Source organism: Heteronotia binoei, chromosome 1 (genome assembly GCF_032191835.1).
Source record: "Heteronotia binoei isolate CCM8104 ecotype False Entrance Well chromosome 1, APGP_CSIRO_Hbin_v1, whole genome shotgun sequence".
Classification (NCBI taxonomy): Eukaryota; Metazoa; Chordata; class Lepidosauria; order Squamata; family Gekkonidae; genus Heteronotia; species Heteronotia binoei.
The window spans coordinates 188,127,848-188,149,163 of record NC_083223.1 but is presented as its reverse complement, the minus strand read 5'-3'; the positions used below and the strand labels follow the sequence as shown (position 1 = coordinate 188,149,163).

General features: G+C 41.4%; 1 protein-coding gene across 1 annotated transcript in view; it reads right to left on the bottom strand.

Moving 5' to 3' along the window:
- PPP1CB (protein phosphatase 1 catalytic subunit beta) overlaps positions 1 to 13,376 on the bottom strand; it is a 43,232-nt gene extending 29,856 nt beyond the window's left edge. Inside the window, exon 1 of the mRNA XM_060245269.1 lies at positions 12,791 to 13,376. Coding sequence (XP_060101252.1) covers positions 12,791 to 12,842 — 52 coding nt within the window. The 5' untranslated portion in view covers positions 12,843 to 13,376. The remainder of the gene's footprint in view (positions 1 to 12,790) is intronic.
- Positions 13,377 to 21,316: the final 7,940 nt, after the last annotated feature.

Sequence of the window (21,316 nt, the reverse complement as noted above, 5' to 3'; positions counted from 1 at the left end):
TACATGAATAGGTACAAGGTGCAGAGGGGAGAAGTCAAGAAAGCAGAGCACTCCGTATCTAATCCCACCTTCTTTCTTTCTCTGTTTAATACTTTATATACACATTAACGATCTTTACTTTTACTCATGAAATGAGCGCACGCCTAAGCAAAAAAGAAGTGGAGCCACAGGAACATTAGTATACTTAAAGCAACACTATGGATAAAAAGTAGTAAATGGCTTGGTAAAATTAGAGTTTATAACCTTCTTCCAGATCCAACATCAAAGCAAGTGTTTCAGAGCAACCTTCTTATACCCTACCAATCCATCTTCTTGGCCATTAAGAAGCAAGAAGACACAGACTGAAAATTATACACCAACATAAGGAGACTGGTTTTATACTCAACAGACAATAACAGAAATCTACAAACCTCAAACATATAGTTACACTAACCTCCAGCAGCAAAAAGACAATGACAAACATCTACAAACCCCAAATACACATAATTATGAAAGCTGCCACCATTAAAAACAATATTTTTAAACATGTTAGACAGATGTTGTTGTGAACTGTGTTAGCTTTTTCAGAAAAGCTAAGTGTAAGCTCAAAGGTGATTCATCATGCATCAAGCTAGCTGCCCCAGGCAGATTTAAAGTTTTGCTTTTCAATGCATGGTGAGAACTTACAGGCTGCCACTCCCATCTTCATCATCTGAAATATGACCCATGGTTCAACCATGAGGAATTATGGAACAGCCAGCTACTAACTGGTTCAATGTATCTGACAACCCTGGCAAACACCAGTTCCAGACTAATGCAATATTTAGTTGTGACTTGAACTTACCAAGAACATGTTTTCTGTATTTTTACCATAACACTGTGTTCAGAGACTGGCTTCATTAACTCATATTTAACTACACATGAATAAGCCAAAACAGTATAAAATACTACAAAGTCTTCATGGATACAGAATTTAAGAATGAACCAATGTTCCAGTCATTAGAGGAACAGAATGAACCAATACAAAAACGATTAACAGATCTATCCGCATAAAAAATGTGAGTGAACAAGAGCGCAATAAAGAGAGAACATAAGAACATAAGAGAAGCCATGTTGGATCAGGCCAACGGCCCATCCAGTCCAACACTCTGTGTCACACAGTGGCAAAAAAATTATATATACACACACACTGTAGCTAATAGCCACTGATGGACCTGTGCTCCATATTTTTATCTAAACCCCTCTTGAAGGTGGCTATACTTGTGGCCGCCACCACCTCCTGTGGCAGTGAATTCCACATGTTAATCACCCTTTGGGTGAAGAAGTACTTCCTTTTATCCGTTTTAACCTGTCTGCTCAGAATTTCATCGAATGCCCACGAGTTCTTGTATTGTGAGAAAGGGAGAAAAGTACTTATTTCTCTACTTTCTCCATCCCATGCATTATCTTGTAAACCTCTATCATGTCACCCCGCAGTCGACGTTTCTCCTGTGGCACCCCACTGCTTACCATCCTCCACTGTGAAGACTGCCCATTTATACTCTCTCTGCTTCCTATTACTCAGCCAGTTTTTGATCCACAAGAAGAATCACAGCTTTCAACAATATGTTAGCATTTCACAATAAAAAGGGTAAAATAAACACACAAATTCCAAGAGAGATGGTACTGAAATACTACATAAAACAAAGCAACACACTCTATATAAAACAGAGCAAGTAGAAACAAACTATACCCAATATAAGAAAACTTACAGCAGAATGCTCAATATTCCATGCAGCATCTCCTAATGTTACTAGCAATTTTTTTAAGTTTTGCATTCCAAACAAGGCAAGGGTATGAAGAGGTCCAGAGAGAGAAGGAGAGTGACTGTGTTGATGGATGGAACTAAAGAAATAGCTACTGAGAAATACTGGTTGTAAACTACAAAACCACAAATCAGAGATGTGAAGGAATAAAACTGGAAATTGGGGGGGGGACTTTCCCCCTACCCCCTTACCCAGACTTTCCCCAATTTTTCTGATTGAAAAATGGGAAATTTGGAAGATTGCCGGAAAATATTCATATACGATATTTTCCTTTTTTAAAATGAGTAAATTGCTTCTCAGTACAAGGTTTTTCACACTCACAAAAAGTACAGCATGAAAGGACTTCCTCAGTTTTTCCAATGAAAAAACTGGGAAATTTGGGGGAGCATTCTGAGAAAAAAGAACTCTTAAAGTGTAGATATATATAACATACTCAATAATTGTTTGTGTTTAAATGCAATTTTGACAACAATATGCTAGTAATACATCATTAAATATTTATTTAGTAGGCTTATATTCCACCCTTTCCCATAATGAGCTCACGGCAGATCACAACATGAATTGAACAATAAAAACCCTACAATTTAAATTTAAAACAACACAATAGAATTAGCAAACCAAAAACAATAGAACAAAATAAGGTGCATCACAGGTGGGAAGGGCACATTTCACAAAATACAGCAGTTTTCAGACAAAGAAAAGGTGATGGCATTAATAGTAAGATACAGCACCACAACAGGGCTGTAAAGCATGATGGGAAGGTTAACTGATGGAATAGTTGCTGGAATTGGATGCCCACTGCCTCAACTAAAGGCCTGGCAGAATAGCTCCATCTTACAGGCCCTACGAGATGGTAGTGACTCAGGTAGGGCCCAGATCTCCATAGGGAGCTAATTCCACCAGGCAGGGGCCAGAGTTGAGAAAGTTCAGTGTTTTCAATGTTATGAAATTTAGCTTAATATCCAAAAATACTGCTAAGACAACGAACACATCAGAAAATAAAGATAGAATTCAATGAGATCTGAACACACTGGAAAAGTGGGCTGATGTGAATAAGATGCAATTTAACGACAAGTGTCAAGTTCTACATCTGGGTAACAAAAATGAGGAATACATATACTGGACGGGGGAGACACTTCTGGGTAGCAGTGTGTGGGAACAAGATCTTGGGGAATGGGTGGGCCCATAAGTTAAATATGAGCAGCCAGAGTGATGCAGTGACAAAAAAAAAGGCTAATGCGATTTTGGGGTGTATTCACAGAGACATAACATTCAAATAACAAAATGTCATAGTCTCGCTGTACACTGCACACCACAAGCATTAGTGTGTAGTTCTGGAAGGCTCACTTCAAAAAGGTTGTGGACTGAATGAAACAGGTGCAGACAGCAGCTAGACAAACACTTGTTACAGATGCTCTTCTAGGCTGATCCTGCATCGAGCAGGGGTTTGGACTAGATGGCCTGTATGGCCTCTTCCAACTCAGTGATTCTATGCTACCTATTCCAATTCTACCAGACTCTACCAGTTTGCCAGATACTCTTCCTTGAATTTCCTCAAGAATTTTTCTGTCTTCAATTTTTATTTTCCTACCTCTCAGATAGCAAAAATTAAAAGTTGTGTGCTATAGTAGCGTAGGATGCAGCAGCTTAAACTCATTCTGAAGTACTGAGAAACCTTAAAATTGTCCATATACAAAATAAAGATATTTAAATATAAATTTCATAAATATGCCAAGTGGTACAATTTTATATGTGAAGTTTATTTATAAGGTATTTTATGTTGCTAAACAGCAAAAGAAACTGGATGTACTTCCGCTCCCCTTCAACTTTCTCATTCATGCCCCCCTCCCAATGAGGGGGAAGGTGTTTTCTGCAGTTTCAGAAATTCTGGAAAGTTGACAACACTAATCTCAACAAGTCTTATCATTTAAAGTATGTTATCAGGTCAATAAAATACTCTGCCATCAAAGCCAGGAATAAGATGTAAACCAGCCCCCTTTTCATCTAACCTTCATCCAACTTCTCATATTATGAAATATATGAGCCCAATGGCCTGATCAGGGTAGCCCAGAATAGCCCAATCATGCCAAGGCTAAGCAGGGTCAGCCCTGGTTAGTATTTGTAAGGAACTACCAAGAAATATTAAGGTCACTACACAAAGGGAGGCAATGGCAAACCACCTCTGAACTTCTCTTGCCTTGAATATGCTATGACCATAGGTCAGTTGAGACATAACAGCAAAAAAAGGGGGGGGGCAAATACCTAGATTAAAAGCACCAAATTGTAACAGAATAATGGAAACTATTGTGCCTTAACTAGTGCAAAATAAATAGAATACTTATCGAGTAAATGCTATTACACTTCAGACATTTATGGTAATTTTTCACTCCTACTATTGAACAAGCATTAAACTATTAACTAACTATCCACAATGATGACACAGGTACAGACAACATAATTTCCAGAGAAACCAAGTCAAAACTCACTGACCCAATTTAGCTGCTTCTCCTTGAGCAGATAAGACAGAACACAGACAGGGATGTTTATCCAAAGCAGTGCAAGTTAAATGTACAGTAACAGTTTTGTTATCCAGCTCTCACCAAGTTCCTGGTGAATCAAACATGCTGAATAATCAATCTTATTGCTCAGCCCCACCTAATGCCTATAGGAATCTGCAGTGACCAAACCCACCCCCCACTGGGAATGTCATGGTGACAGCCCCAATACTTGGCAGGGCTCTTCCCTCTGAGTCATTCTACGCAGTGGTGGACAAGCAAGCGAACTGCACAGGAGCCCTTTGTCAGAGCTGGCTTCTGACAGATCAAAGCAAGCTAGTGGGGAAAGAAGCATGCAAGGATGATATCAGATGGCAGCACCAGCTGTCAGAAGCCCAGCAACAAACGGGAGGTATTGAGCTGGTTGCGAAGGGACAAGTGCACACCTGAATATTTATGGGTATGATGGTTAAGGGGTAGAAACTTGTCCTCTGGGCAATGCCCGTTGTCTGAGTGTTTTGGATAATCAAGTGCCAAATAACAAAGCTTTTACTGAAATGACAGGCACAACAGAACTGGAACAGAACAAAATTTCTGTATAATGCAGCTAGCTAGTGAAACTGGCAGCACAGACAGGCAGAAATGTGCTAGCTCAGGCGGATGGGCAACATGTGTCTCTATCTCCACCTCCCCAGATAGGGAGGCTACAAGGGCTACAAACAGGTACCAGGAAAAACTGAACAAAAAGTGGAAGTCACATGCATCCACACACAAACAGTCCATCACCACAGCATATTAAACAGCTAATATTCTAAGGATGTTTTCTACATTTTGAACTACATACACTGTAAATACTAATAATTACCAAAACTAATAAACTCAGTGTTTTTTTGTCAGTTTAATGTGACACTTTCACTAACAAAAGACAGGATGAGAACTTTAGTGAACAGGGGGCAGAACAAATATGCTCTTTCCCTCTTTTTATGTTCCTCTCCACCCAATAACTCTGCCCTGTGGTGCAGAGTGCTAAAGCTGCAGTACTGCAGTCCTAAGCTCTGCTCATGACCTGAGTTCGATCCCCGGTGTAGCTGGGTTTTCAGGTAGCCGGCTCTAGGTTGACTCAGCCATACATCCTTTCAAGGTCAGTAAAATGAGGACCCAGCTTGCTGGGGGGAAGTGTAGATGACTGGGGAAGGCAATGGCAAACCACCACATAAAAAGTCTGCCATGAAAACGTTGTGAAAGCAACGTCACCCCAGAGTCGGAAACGACTGGTGCTTGCACAGGGGACCTTTCCTTCCCCACCCAATAAGTGATTCTGAACTCCTTAGATTCACGTCTGGGGACAGCTATTAACTCAGCTGCTCCTCTATTCAAGATGGAAAGCACACAGCAGAATGGCTTCAACACTGTATCCTAGGCTTGGTCCCAGGGACATTCTCCACATCAGCCTCTCCTATGCTCAAGCATTTGAGAGTGAAAGGTGGTGGATATCTTATGGATGCCATACTCCTTGGGCTGTATTAGGGAGCCCATAATTTAATGGTTTCATACCCATTTAGAACATTGCATATTTTCCAGTCTTAACCCTGTTTTTACAGTAAAAATCTGTTCAGAATTTAATAGCTATATTTGCAAAAGAAAGCTAATGAAACACCACTTTCTGGTCACCAATGTTCCTCTAAATATATGATTTAAAATCATGTTTATCATACATGGTTTCTTACTCTGATCAGACACTACCTGTGCCACATAGCAGTTTCACAAGAACAATTAGTTTAACATCTCTTCCTACATAAATTCAAAAACATTGCTTAATACATATACCAAATGAATTTATAGAAAGCTGCCACCAATTTTCTATACCTTCTTATGTACCAGCATATGGCTGGTGCAATTTTATATTAATTTGTTTTTAAGACCAAAAAAAAAAAGCACAATTCCTTCACTTGGATTTCATCTAACTAGATAAAAATCACAGTAAATGTATTTACATTTCCTTTTAAACAAATATAGTTTTAAATGTAAGATGTCAATAAGGTAATTACACCAGGGAAGCAGGTATTATCCTCTTTCATTACTAGAACACACTAGCGGTGATTAGCCTTTGAACACTAGAGGCCCTCGTCTTCAGTGCTACACTAACAGACTCTTCTCTCCAGCACTCCTAGACCACAGATTAATCACATGGGGGAAAAGCACATTGATGAACAGTGGTGTAACTTTTTGAGGCTAGAGATAAGGAGACCAGAAGGATAGAATTGCCTAGTATGAATGAATGAAAGAAAGTTTTACGGTCAAAGACCAATCAATTAAATACAAATAACTTAATAAGATACAGTCAGGCAATACTATAATGGGAATAAAACATAGACAGTATATAATATAATTTCCTCCCCAAAAACACTGATTAAATTCCAGAACCAAGGCGTTCAGTTGGGTATTTCCCTTAGGAATTGCTTCCGGAGACTTAGAGCTCGCGAAGCTATAAGATACAGTCGAATTGCCTAGTATTCTAAGTCATTAAAAGACCATTTTTAGTATACTTCTTATTTGTAGAGATCTGAAGTTTATTAAAAGCATACGCAGTAACAATTTCTTCCCTGCAACATAAAACATGGTTAACTATCTCACACTACCATTATCAGGCATACAGAGTAGGACCCTGCTCTGTAACATTACATTCCTTGAACTGAAGGAGAAACAGGCCAATGTCATTACAGAGTACAAAATCTCCCCTTCACGCTGCGTACAGGCAGAAGATTTTTAGACTCAAGAACATTCATATAGGACAAACGATGCACCACAGAAAGATCAAGTTTCTGAAGTGGAACGCAAAATCCAGTGTTTCCTTCAGTGCAGCCAAATCCTAATTACTTATATTTCTTATGCAGCTCATTTCCCACTCTCGTAATATTGGATTTTGCCAAGGCTGAGTCAGATGAAATAGTTTAGATTCAAGTCTTGCAGCAGCAGGTCTGTAAGAAATTTGAACGTCTTTAAGGCACAGTTTAAGCTACTGAGAACAAATCATTTAGGCTAGATGGAAGCTATAGGATCTTCTTAGCTTCAGGTTAAGGGGCACCATTTTAGATATAGTACACCTTGCTATTCATCCTTAAAGTAACTTCAGACAGTCAAAATAAACTTAAGATACTTTGGTATTACCTGTGTAGACTCCAAAAATTATGCCACCACCTTCCACATGCACTAGCCAGCAAGTTAAAAAAAATCTTTCACCATCTTCAAGAACATAGTTTTTCCTCAATTCTAACCAGTATTAAGTAGTGGCTGTATGCCCCTGCACTAGTGTTAATATATTCTGAACTGAAGCAGAGACACCCACTCCCAGACACCTCACTCAACATCAGGAGAAAAGGAACCTGGGAACCCAGCTGTACTCATACAACTGCTGACCCATCTTACACAGATTCCAAGTGGCAAATGGATATAATGGAGCATGCAAGGGACACTACTGACCAACTTATAATCTACAGCACTAGGACCTGGGTGGGGAACTTATGTGAATAATATCCAATGCATTTGCAGCACAGTCACTATTGGAACAGAGAACGTTGAATTAGGAAGCACAAAAACTGCTGGACAAACATTATTACATTATAAAATGTTCACTGTATTCAATAGCCTAGTGCAAGATACTAAAGAAGAAAAGAATTCTAGTTCTGCTAGGAAAGAATTCTTAGGACTCACAGCAGGCCTCCTCCCAAACACTCCTAAGAAAAGCTTTCATAGGCTGAAGCTCTACACTTGATTCTGTGTTCAGGGAATTTTACTTCCAATGACAATATGTATTCATAAAAGTGCTGTATTCTGCATGCAATTCTACATGCTGAACAGACTGTATCCTTTGCAGTCAGAACTGAAGTGTATACTGGTAATGCAATGCCTTCTCTATTGGACCAACACAATGAAGCCTTTTAAGGCTAAAAAGTCTTTTGCATAACAGCAGGAAAGACAGTAACTGAAAGCAACTTAAAAAGCAGAGTTCAGCAGATCCAAGTTATGAAAGATTTTACATGAAGTGACTGAAAATGTATGCTTTAACAGAAAGAATTTAGTAAGGGAGTTTGTGCTGGTTTCAACAGCTGAGAATGTTGCACACATCTCAGTAGCACTTCTCTACGTTTACATAGTTTACCAGCATTAATGTTTTGAAACTGTACTACCAGCAATATGTTCAAGTACATAGTTTAATCAAGTCCATCAACTTATCAGAAAGGAGAAAAGGCAAAAGCAAGAATACAGCAGCTCTTGAAGGAGGAGTAGGGAATCAAATACAGCATGTGGAGGAGTGGAGAATCAAACCTGGTTCTTCCAAATAAGACCCCATGCACTTAATCACGACACCAAACTATGCTTCATGTCATATCTTGTATATACTGTCAAGAGAGCCTGAATAGCCACCCAAAAGGCAAAGCAACAATACAACAGCTCTTGAAGTAAATGCATGGATGGCTAGGCTAATATTCAAGCATATATCTGACAAAAATATATGTTAAAAAAAGCATTCCCAAGTCTTCTGAGTATTTGAAAACAGAGGGCTAAAACAGTCAACCAAAAAGGAGACTGCAACTAAAGAGACTGAGACTGGAGAGGGCAGCCATGAAGAAGCTAGAAAAGATCCTTAAGTTTAAGGATGTGTTGCTATTAACCAAGATCAAGTTAATTCGTGCCACAGTATTCCACGTTACTATGTATGGGTACGAAAGTTGGACTATGAAGAAAGCTGACAGGAAGAAAACAGATTCCTTTGAAATGTGGTAGTGGAGTTTTATGGATACTGAAGACCACCTAAAAGAAATGTGTTCTAGAACTCAAGCTTGAACTCTCCCGAGAAGTCAAAATGATGAAACTGAGGCTAGATCTAGATGGGTAGCCATGTTAGTCTGTCTGGAGCAGTAGAAAAGAGTAAGAGTCCAGTAACATCTTAACTGAGGCTAACGTACTTTGGTCATATTATTATGAGAAAACAAGAGTCACTGAAAAAGACAATAATGCTAGGAAAAGAGGGAGACCCAACCAGGGATGGATTTACTAAATAAAGGAAGCTACAATCTTCAGTTTGTAAGACCTGTGAATGGCTGTTAACAATAAGAGAAGAAGAAGAAGAAAAATTGGATTTATATTCCGCCCTCCACTCAAGAGTCTCAGAGCGGCTCACAATCTCCTTTATCTCCCTCCCCCACAACAGACACCCTGTGAGGTGAGTGGGGCTGAGAGGACTCTCACAGCAGCTGACCTTTCAAGGACAACCTCTGCCAGAGCTATGGCTGACCCAAGGCCATGCCAGCAGGTGCAAGTGGAGGAGTAGGGAATCAAACATGGTTCTCCCAGATAAGAGTCCGCACACATAACCACTACACCAAATTGGCTCTCATTAGTTCATAGGATCACCATAAGTCAATATAAGAGAAGTCATATTGGATCAATCAGGCCAATGGTCCATCCAGTCCAACACTCTGTGTCACACAGTGGCCAAAAAAACCCCAAGTGCCATCAGGAGGTCCACCAGTGGGGCCAGGACACTAGAAGCCCTCCCACTGTGCCCCCCCAAGCACCAAGAATACAGAGCATCACTGCCCCAGACAGAGAGTTCCAACAATACACTGTGGTTAACAGCCACTGATGGACCTCCATATGCTTATCCAATCCCCTCTTGAAGCTGTCTATGGTTGTAGCCATGACCAATCCTGTGGCAGTGAATTCCATGTATTAATCACCCTTTGGGTGAAGAACTACTTCCTTTTATCAACTTCTAACCTGACTGCTCAGTAACATGCACTCAGCAACATTCACAAGTTCTCATATTGTGAGAAAGGAAGAAAAGTCAAAAATTACTTGATGACACTTAACAGTATATATACACACTCACATATATTATATACATATATATGCTTCAGTCCTGCTCAAAATCAAGAGATTTCTCACTTTAATCTCATCTTACCATAGCAGCATCATTAAACAGTCACATGAGTTAAGGTGCTCTCATCTGCCATGATTATATAGAGAAGCTGTGAATCCTAAAAAACCTCAGCATCTGTGATGCTCACCAATATAGGATACATCAGCACGGCAGGAAATAAAATATAAACTGTATTCAAAATATAGACACAGAAAAAGAATTATACTCAGTTGTTTGGAGAAGACAAAATAAAATCTCTAATCAAAACCAACCTCAGAATCACAGTCCTTATGCTGAAGTATATAACCATCTCCAATTACTTGTCACAACCTCTGAGCAAAGCTAAAACGTGAAGCTTCAGTAGAACACAATTCAATTCATTTGCAGAGAACTGGTACCTCAATCCTAATTGCACTGGCAATAATCCAGAGAACTGCATATATTACAATATGCTCAGTGCATTGTTCACAGATCTCACAGAAGTGTGAAATAAAAGCATCCTGTTGCCCCAATAAATTCTCAAGCATAGGCTGCTGCCCCAAAAAACTCTCAAGCATAAGTCAATGAAGATGGCACACCTTGATTCAGGCCAGGTTCCATCCCCCCATCACCCATGATAGTGGGAGGTACTACCTAGCCTCTGTTTGCATCCCAAACAACCGACAAGTGCTATGGATGTGTTTTATAGACGATATTAAAGGCAATATTAATATGGGTGGTGTCAAGACAGTGTTGCACAAAACAGCTGAATGATCGAGACTGTCTCCACACAATAGCCTGTTAAACTTTCACTTGACCAAATCCATATATGTCTTTTTCAGGAGTGATCCAAGTGGGCAGCCGAGCTGGTCTGAAGCAGTAGAACAAAGTAGGAGTCAAGTTTCACCTTTAAGACCAACAAAGTTTTATTCAGAATGTAAGCTTTCGTGTGCTCTAAGCACCCTTCATCAGATGAGGAATCAGGTACAGTAAGCAGAGCTCTGATGAAGGGTGCTTAGAGCATACGAAAGCTAACATTCTGAATAAAGCTTTGTTGATCTTAAAAGTGCTGCTTGACTCCTACTTTGTTTTTTAGGAGTGGATCACCACCACCATTGGATAAGGGACAAAGAAACAAACTACATTAATTTCAACAGCATTTCCAAATCTATGTACTTTGGAACAGAGTGTTAATCTGCTTTTGGCACAATGAACTATTCAGAGAACTTTAAGGTATTATTTCCCTACAGAAGTAGTTTACAACAGTTCTACAGATTTAAGACAACTGTTTCGATCTGAGAATACTGACATTCTGTTGCAACATTATCTTTTCTGAGATGTTGAGTTCTGTCCTATTAGTAACTGAAGTACATGTCTGCTGAAGCCCTCATTGTCAGGGTAAAGGCAGGTTTATTTTTAAAAAGTAAGTAAATGAAATTAAGCTCACATGAACGTCAGAGTTATTTCAGAGTAGATCTGAACTGTGTCTAAACATCCATTCTTTAGTCTGTTTTACCCAGCAGAGAAACACATAATTTTATGAAGATTTCAGGAAAAAAAGATTTCAGGAAAAAAAACACTAGATAAGGCACAACAACATGCAGGTGTAAATGACAGTAGAAAATAGGTAGGCACACTTCAATGCTAAATACGGCTGAACAGCTGCAGAAGAAAAAAGGAGAGTGCTGTATTTACTATAAGAAGTGGAGTCAACACTAAGAACTAAGTCTTTATATTACACCAGATATACACACATTAATCACCAAGGAGGAAAAAATCACTTTCATAAAACCCATGAAAAAGCAACACCTTCCAAGACCTAATTTAGTGTTAACTATTATTTATAAATCGATTATTCTTGTACAAGACCTCCCCACCGTTGAAGAACGGCAGAATAGTGCAAAAGATTGATAATATGAATCCAATAGCAGTAGGGGACAGAGGACAAACGAGCTAGGAAAAATATGAATCCAGTAGGAGAGGAAGGGGGAAAGAGCTGGAAAAAAAGGAACCTCCTACTTCTACCTACGCCTTCGTACCTCACCCATCGTTGTAGTAGAGACTGAAGGATGGTTGAGAGAGAAAGCTACAGAAGATCTGGTGGGAGGGTGGATTTGCATATTTTGTAACACTATGCATGTAAGCTAGTCCTGCGTAAGAAAAAGGACCACATCTTACAGTCAAGTATTAAACATTTCCACTAGTGCTTCCACATCCACATTAGTGTGTACGCAAAACGAATATGTAATATGTGTATGTTTTACATATGAGGGCTCGAACAGATATTAGTCATGTGCGTCCTCCTGCGGGTCGGAGGATTTAAGACACACACTAGAAAGACAGCAGACACCCTCTTAGCCACCTACCAAACAGCAGGGAATATTCACTTTACGCACTCACATACCTTCCCTGTCCCCCAAGAGCCCAGCAATGTTATTAGTGCCCTTCGCAGATAGTTGAAGGGAGACTCCGCCTCGTTCCTACTGGGGGTGGGTGGGAAGGAAACTTTCCCCACCACACTGCAAGAAAGCCTTCTACCTCCCGGGCATTACTACTCTGCCGCAGATAGGTCCCTTCGCGTATCTTACCCACCGCGGACACACACTCACCTTCCAGCAGCCTGGTGATGAGACTATCCACATTCAGCTCCCCGTCCGCCATTTTGTAGCCAACAGATTCGGTCCCGGGCGGGGACAGAGAAAGAAGAGAGCGCTTCACTGAGGAAGAGGAGGAGGCGGCGGCGGCGACAGCAGGGAAAGCAACAGCTCACTCTCCTCCCCAAAAGACGCCCTGACGCCTCTAGCTCGGCCGCGTCCGGCACCCGAAAGTGCCCAACGCAGTCGGCGCAGCTTTCCCTCACTCTTTCCAGCTGCACTAAGCCGGGGAAGCGCCGCCGCCACCAATCCTCCTTCTTCTCCTCCCCACCCTCTTGCCTGTCTTAGGCCTCGCTACGCATGCGCTGTACGTTCTTTCCACAACATCTTCCTCCCGCGCCTCTTGCCGCTGTTGCTTTACTTCAACAAATGCGCGGGAGTATCGAGTCGAGCCGGAACGGCTTTGCCACCCCTTATCCGACTACGCAAGCGCGATAAACTCAGTCACCGCTGCGGCCCGAGCGTTCACGTGGGCGCGCACGCACTTAAATCGTAGTCCTTTCATCGTAGCCTTCTCTGTTTGTGTTTCTTAGTAACTGGCGGGGCCTAGTCAGTGCAGTGACTTGTCTTCAAACAGGCTGTTCCTGCACTCACCTAGTCTTGAGCAAAATATATATGAGGGAGACGAAAGGCAACGCTGCCCACCGCAAGAGTTTAAGCCATATAAGCTCTTTCCTTGCATTGATGTTAATCCACTTTAAACGTAAGGGTTCTTCTTGCCAGTTTTATTTGCCTAATCCAGGGCTGTTTTTCCTGGGGAAAACGAGGTGGAACGGAGTTCCGGAACCTCTTCATGAAAACAAAATTCTCAAAGTTCTCCTTCGTTTCCCTCTTGAGAGTTCCAGCAAATCTTTTTCCAGAGAAAAAGCTCTGACATCAGAAATAGAAGGCTGTAAAGCTAGCAAAAGGACAGAAATGTATGTATGTGTTTTAACAATTTCCTACTTTCTGTAAGATGCATGTGCAAGAAAATAAAGCTTTCAAATGGATCAGAAGCATCCTAAATCTTCTCTTTAGAAACTGGCACTGTATTTCATCTTTTTTTTAAATAAAAAACCCTTTTCCCATTATGAAAAGAATCTGCACTTACACATTTAATATTTGCTTTTTTACTTTTAGAGGACAATTGTTCCCTTGGGGAGAAGGCACACTGTCCTGGGAATAAGCCATACCAAATAACATTGATAACCAGTGTGGTGTGGCGCTTAGAGTGTCAGACAAAGATCTGGAACATCCAGTTTCAAATCCTTACTGGGCCATGGCAGCCTGCTTGGGCCTGTCTCACAACTGTCAGGTTAACCTACTTCACCGGGCTGCTGTATGGATAAAATGGAGAAAAGGCGAATGAGGTAAGTTGCTTTTGGTTCCCAGTGGAAAGAAAGGCATGCTATAAATCAAGTAAAATGATAAACATAGGACTTCTTTTGATCAGACCTGCTTAGGATTGTTCCCTCTCACAATGCTGACCTGAGTCAATGGATTTAGAAGATTGTAACTGCTTGGTATTTCAGTGTCACGTATAGTGACCTGTTTCTTCAATTATTTGTCTCAGTTAGGGTTGCTAAGTCCAATTCAAGAAATATCTGGGGACTTTGGGGGTGGAGCCAGGACACATTGGGGGTGGAACAAAGAGCAAGGGTGTGACAAGCATTATTGAACTCCAGAGGAAGTTCTGGCCATCACATTTAAAGGGACTTTTAAATGCCTTCCCTCCATTGGAAAAATGAAGGATAGGGGTACCTTCTTTGGGGGCTCATAGAATTGTACCCTCTGGTCCAATTTTTGTGAAACTCTGAGGGTGTTTTGAGGAGAGGCACCATATGTGATACTGCAAATTTGGTGCCTCTACCTAAAAAAACAGACCCCCCCCCCAATACCCATGGATCTATTCTCCATCATACCCTATGGGAATCGGTCTCCATAGGGAATAATGGAGTGCCCAGCAGACATTTCCCACCCCCCACCACTTTCTTATGACCCTGAAGTGGGGAGGGCCTCCAAACCAGGGAATCCCCTGCCCCTACCTGGGGATTGGCAACCCTAGTACCAGTTTTTCAGACACCCTGTTCTGAAAACAGCAGGTCTAGTTTTGAGTAAGTGCCTTACATTTTGTGCAGTGGAGAATGAAACAATGAATTCATGAAGAATTCCAGAGAACTACAGGCCAGTCAGTCAAATGTCTGTTCCAGGTAAATTGGAAGAAGCTGTTATTAAAGATAGGCTTATTAGGCACATAAAGGAACAAGTCCTATTGAGGAAGAATCAGCATGGTTTCTGTAAAGACAAGTGCAGTCTCGCTACCTTTTGGAGTAATATGTGAATATAGGTGAACCAGTAGTCATTATATACTTGGATTTCTGAAACACTTTTGACAAAGTGCCACACCTAGACTCCTTAAGTAATCAGCAGACATGACAAAGAAAATGGGTCCTCTTATGAATTAGAAATGGATTAAATGTTAGGAGGTTGAGAGTAGGTGTAAATGTACTGTTCTCACAATGGATGGAAGTAATTGGGATTTTTCAGGGATTGGTAATGGCACCAGTATTATTTAATTTGTTAATAAATATCTGGAATGGGGGTGAGGTGAACAGCGTAATGGCTCAAATTTGCAGATGAAACCCAGTTGTTGAGGATGGTGAGAACCAAACTGGTGATGACTTGGCAAATGCAATTAAGTGTAAAGTGATACCAATTATGGCACAAAATTCTAACTTTGAATATCTGCTGGTGGGGTCTGAACTGGTGAGGAATGAATAGGAAAAGGAACTTGGCATTGTGGTGAATATTGGGGGGGGGGATAACTACAATGCAAATACAATAGAGAAGAGAACAATATAAGCTGGCTTGGGTCCCCACTGGGGAGAAAGGCTGAGTATAGATGAAGAAAAAGAAGCTAGAGTGTGGCAGTGTTGAAAAATAAAATTTTCTTCTTATGGAGTTCGGTGCCACAGGCTGTAATGGTGTCAACTAATTTAGTTGGCTTTAAAGGAAGTTAGACAAATTCATGAAGGTACATCAATGACTGTTAGCCATGATGACTGCATGGAACTTCCATGATGGAAACAACTTTTGGATACTAGTGCTAGGAGGCAACAATGGAGGAAGATTTGGGCATCTTTCCACTACTTGTAGGCCTTTTGGTGGCGGGGGCATTTGGTGACCTCTGTAAAACAAAATGCTGAACTAGATAGATCATTGATTTCATCTGGCACAACTGCTCTTATGATCTTTCATTTATATTCCTAAGTATACCTGTCAGGAACAGGTCCCTGAGAAGGTTCCATTTCATGGTTGCTGTTCTCTGGTTGACATTTGCATTGCTGATGTTATTACCCTGGTATTATTACCCTTGCCTATTAACAAGTTCATGTTAAATGTAACCCATTCTAGATTACATACAGTGCCAACCCTAGGGCGCATGGCACCCCAGGCAGGCTCCGTGACTTGCACACCTTTCTGCCGCCTCCCACCCTCCCTCTGCCGCACCTCACTCCATCACACGCCCCCCCCCCCAAAGCTCGCAGCGACATGGCTGGGCCCTACCGGCTTTGAGGCAGCCACACATTTTTTGAAGCCAGCAGAGGAGGAGGCTTCTCCCCCCTCCTTTCCAGAACTGGAAGTGAGGGGGAGTGAAGCCTCCTCCAGCACTGGCTTCAAAAAACGTGTGGGTGCCTGCAAGCTGGTAGGGCCCAGCCTCATCACGGGGAAGTGCGGCGGAAGGGAGGGGACTGGCAGTGGTGGTGATGGCAGCAGCAGCGGGGAGGGGAGAGGCAAACTAGGTGGTTGTCTTGGGCACCTGGAGGGGGGAGCACAATTCAGCGCCCCCTGGCGCCCTAGGCAACTTCCTAGTTTGCCTAGTGGGCGAGCCAGCCCTGATTACATATGATACTAACCTCATTGTGTAAACTTGTTCTCAGTTACTGACACTCACAAGGTCTCTTGTTGAATGTTTAGTATTTTGTGTTATATAGGATGCAGATTTGCAGGTGGAAAGAGGCCACAGAGAGACAGGTCTAATCTAGTCTCCCTGGGCAATACTGAGAGACACTAACTGAAGAGCAGACTTGGCCTTGGTTATTGAGGCCTGAGAAAGAACTGTATATTATTCCAAGAGATTTTCAAAAGACTTTTGGTGGGCACAGGAAAGTGAATAGCTGTTTCCCCCTTTTGTATAATAGTTGATAACTTTCTATTGTACTCCAATCTGGCAAGACCTGGACTAGTGAACACTTGCCATGTAATGTTTGCTTTAAGTATCATCATTAAAACTTCTTTTGATCCTACTGAAGAAGTCTTGTGATTGAACCTGGGCAAAACCGTACGATACCTGCACTAATTATAGAGCACAGTGCTACACTGGCAGGGGGAAAAATGCCAGAGAAAATCTCCAGCAGGCCACTGCTATCTCAGGGAGGAGCAGTGGGCAAATCAAGGAGCATGTGGAGGGAGACTCAGTGCTTACTGTGCTCATTTGGAGACTCATACTAAGCTACCACCTGTAAAAGTGTAGCATTGAACAACCTTCCCCCCTCCCAAAAAAAAAAGATAACACAAGTTAACATATTCCCAATGAAACTAATGAACAGGTCTAGATGACTATCACTTGCTCTCAAGTCTCAACACAGGATATTAATCCAAAAACATCTGCAAGAAATCACAGCACAGCATCAGGAGTATATAGGCCTAACCAGAGAATCTTGAGCTCATATACTGAGGCTTGCTACATCAATGTTTTCATGTAAATAGAATTTAGAGCACACAAGTAGAAACATAATGATGGATACTCTGGTGAAATGGCAGGCTGCACAAACCATCAGAGTTTGCAACAAAGAACATGTTGCTAATACTTGCCATTTAATAACTCTACACACACTCCAGGAATTCCAACATCACCATTGAAATTGGTGTTACAAAGATAAGGTAACACACACCAGAAGCTCAGGAGTCGCCTTCAGAGTTCAGCTCCAAAACATTTCACCTCTCACAGAGATATGCAAAACACTCAGTTGCACACAGTATCTGCCCCATGCCCCAACACTGTAGAGAAAAAATGTACTAGTTTAACAGTTCCTTGCTTTATGTATGATAGTACTCTCTTAAAACTGGAAACATGGAGTTAATACAAAATTTGTAGGAAGGGGCTTGTTGACTATGCTGTGATTTCTTGCAGAAGGTTTTTTATTCATATCCTGTGTTGAGGCTTGAGAGTGAGTAGGGTTGCCAGGTTCAATTCAAGAAATATCTGGGGACATCAGGGGTGGAGCCAAGATCAAGGTTGTGACAAGCCTAATTGAATTCCAAAGGGAGTTCTGGCCATCGCATTTAGAGAGACCACACACCTTTTAAATGCCTTCCCTCCATTGGAACTAATAAAGGAGGGGGCACCTTTTTTTAGGGCTTATAGAATTGGACCCCCAAGTCAAATCTTCTTGAAACTTGGTGTGTCTTTTAAGGATAGATATCGGATGCTCTGCTACAAATTTGGTGCCTCTACCGCAAAAAACAGCCCCATCAGAGCCCCATATATCCACAGATCAATTCTCCATTATACCCCATGGGAATCGGTCTCCATAGGGAATAATGGAGTGCCTAGCAGACATTTCCCTCCCCCCCCCACTTTCTGATGAACCTGAAGTGGGGGAAGGGCCTCCAAACCAGGGAATCCCCTGCCCCCACCTGGGAATTGGCAACCCTAGGAGTGATAGTCATCTAGAGCTGTTCATTATTTTCATTGGGAATATGTTAACTTACATTATCTGACTGCTCAATGCTTCCCTGCCATGCTGTGGTCCTTATGTAAATCAAGGTCCCAACTGATTTACATCAGCCTTTTAAAAATGGAGATCTGAAGATCATACTGGAGAGAATACTAATTGCTTTCTGGCTCTTTGGTTGTGGAAGAAGATGTCTGTGTTCTTAGCTAGATATCAAAGAGTTGAACAACTGTATCCATGCATTTGCCCAGACCTAGATAGCAAAGGTTAGCCGCTAGCCTGATCTTGTCACATCTGGGAAGCTAAGGAGGGGCGATCCTGATTGGTATTTGAATAGGAGACCACCAAGGAATACCAGGGTCACTACACAGAGTTAGGCAGTGGCAAACCTCCGTGAATGTCTCTAGCCTAGAAAACCCCAGCGGTGTCAAACTAATTTGTTGTGATGGCCAAATCTGACATAAATGAGACCTTGTCAGGCCAGGCCATTTGTGTCATAAAATGTAATATACCAGGTTACAGAAATATAAACTTTATAAAGGGCACAGACAAACACAAACACAAACACACTTGCAATATTTTATTTAACAGTCTCTCTGAGAACTGACACTCTTGCTCTGAATTACTGCATCAAAATCTGGAGATAATGTCTATGCTGTCGCAATTTTGAATATTCTGTTCAGGTGTTGCAAACCTGCTTTTGGTTTATTGACATTCATTATAGTGCTTAGTGCCCTAGGACCCAGGGAAAAGCATGAAATGGCTGGGTACTGTGTGCTTTTGTACATCAGATGTACATGTGAAGGCACCATGACACAGACTGAGGTCTATGTGCTTCTCAAAACTATAGTGTTTCCCATAAAAAACCCTGCAACTTCTGTAAGGCAGGATCAGGATCAGGAGGGCATTAATACAGTCAAAAGAAATAGTCTACATCGCTTTCCTACTGAGATTGGATCAGGAGGGCATGAATACAGTGTAAAGGGGGAGGGAGCCCACTTGCACCTTGGAGAGCCCTGAAAAAACAAGCTTGACAAAACACCCACACACCCACCCACACCCACACACACTATAGCAAGGCAAAAAGCTTTTACCCTGAATAAAACTGTGTTGGTCTTAAAGGTGCTTTTTGTATTTCTCCCATGCAATGCAGCCAAGCAAGGGAGCCTCCCGCTCATTCCCTCTTCCCCCTCCCTCTTCTCCAAGGGAGGAAGAGGGGGGAGGAGCCTCAGCCAATGGAGGAGCTTGGCTCTGTAGCTCTGCTGTTCAATTGAGAGAGGGCAAGCAGAACCCCCCCCCCGCAACATAGTACTAAAGATACAATATAATATGCACACTAAATAAATATCAATCAACAGTGAACAAGTATAAAAAACTCTTATATCCAAATGAACAGGATTGCATAATCCAAACCATCAAAAGCTGTAACAGACATAGAAGAGTAGATGAAACTAAACTTGGCGCACTAAACTTTGGGAGTACTTTATTTTGGACAAATTGGCTGATACTGTTGTAACTTAAAAAATCTGGACTGCATTCATTATTAGATAAATGTTGCCCTTCTTGAATTATGCATTGGGCAAGGAGTTTGTGTCTGGGTGTGATGTACATTTAGATAGTACTATATTATCACTATTGCTATTTCATTAATTGTCAATACTTGGTCGCTTATTGTTTTTTTCTGTACATTGTTTTATGTGTGTTGATTCTGTAACTATTTATTTTTCAATAAAACTGTTGAGCTGGGGAAAAAAGAGTAGATGAAACTCTGCTGTAGATTTTCTGATAGTCTACTAATTTATTTATTTACTAATTTATTTCCATAGTAGTCCAAGGCAAGTTTCTCATCCACATGCTTACACTGAACTCCTTCTAATCCCATTAGTTTGAGGATTGCAGCATTTCACATATCTGGGCTTTTTCAAGATTCAATAATAACAGCACATCTGCAACATCCTAAACAATTTTCCAACAACACTTATGACTAAGGCTCGTGTGGCCGAGTTTCATCTACTCTTCTGTGTCTATTACAGCTTTCAACTGATAGGATGTGCAATCTAATTTGAATATACTTGTTCACTGTTGATTGATACTTAGTGTGCATATTATATTGTATCTTTAAAATTACGTTGCACAGTTGTTTTTTGCTTGCCATTTCACTGTGTGTTCACTTATTTTGCAGTGTGATTGAGAGAGCCTGGCACAGCTTGGGCTTTGACTGAGAGAGCTCTGCTCTGGCCCCGGCCTGGTGGAACATACTCCTGTGTGACATCAGGGCCCTGTGGGACCTTCTACCATTCCACGGGGCCTGTAAAACAGAGCTGTTTTGCCAGGCCTTTGCCTGAGATAGCAGGCATCCCTAAAAAAGTCAGCCCTCTCTGCTAAAAATGCCACTTCTACATGGCCTGGAATGAATGAACATCAGAGTCCAGTGGCACCAGTGTCTGAGACTGTGCACACAACAAATGGTACAACTGTTTTAAATTTTATGAAATGTATTTTAACTAATTATTAACTGCCTATGTTCACCGAATGTCCTAACTATTGCCTGTGATTTGCTCTGAGCACGCTTGAGGGGAGAGTGGAATATAAATCTGAACAATAAATAAATAAACATTTTAAACTGTTGTAATCTGCCCTGAGCCCTGCTTGCAGGGAAGGGTGGGATAAATACCTAACTAAAAAATAAGTAAATAGAACTGCCTTGTCCTATACTCATAGGGAATAATAATACACCATATTAACATCCTTTCATGAAAAATGA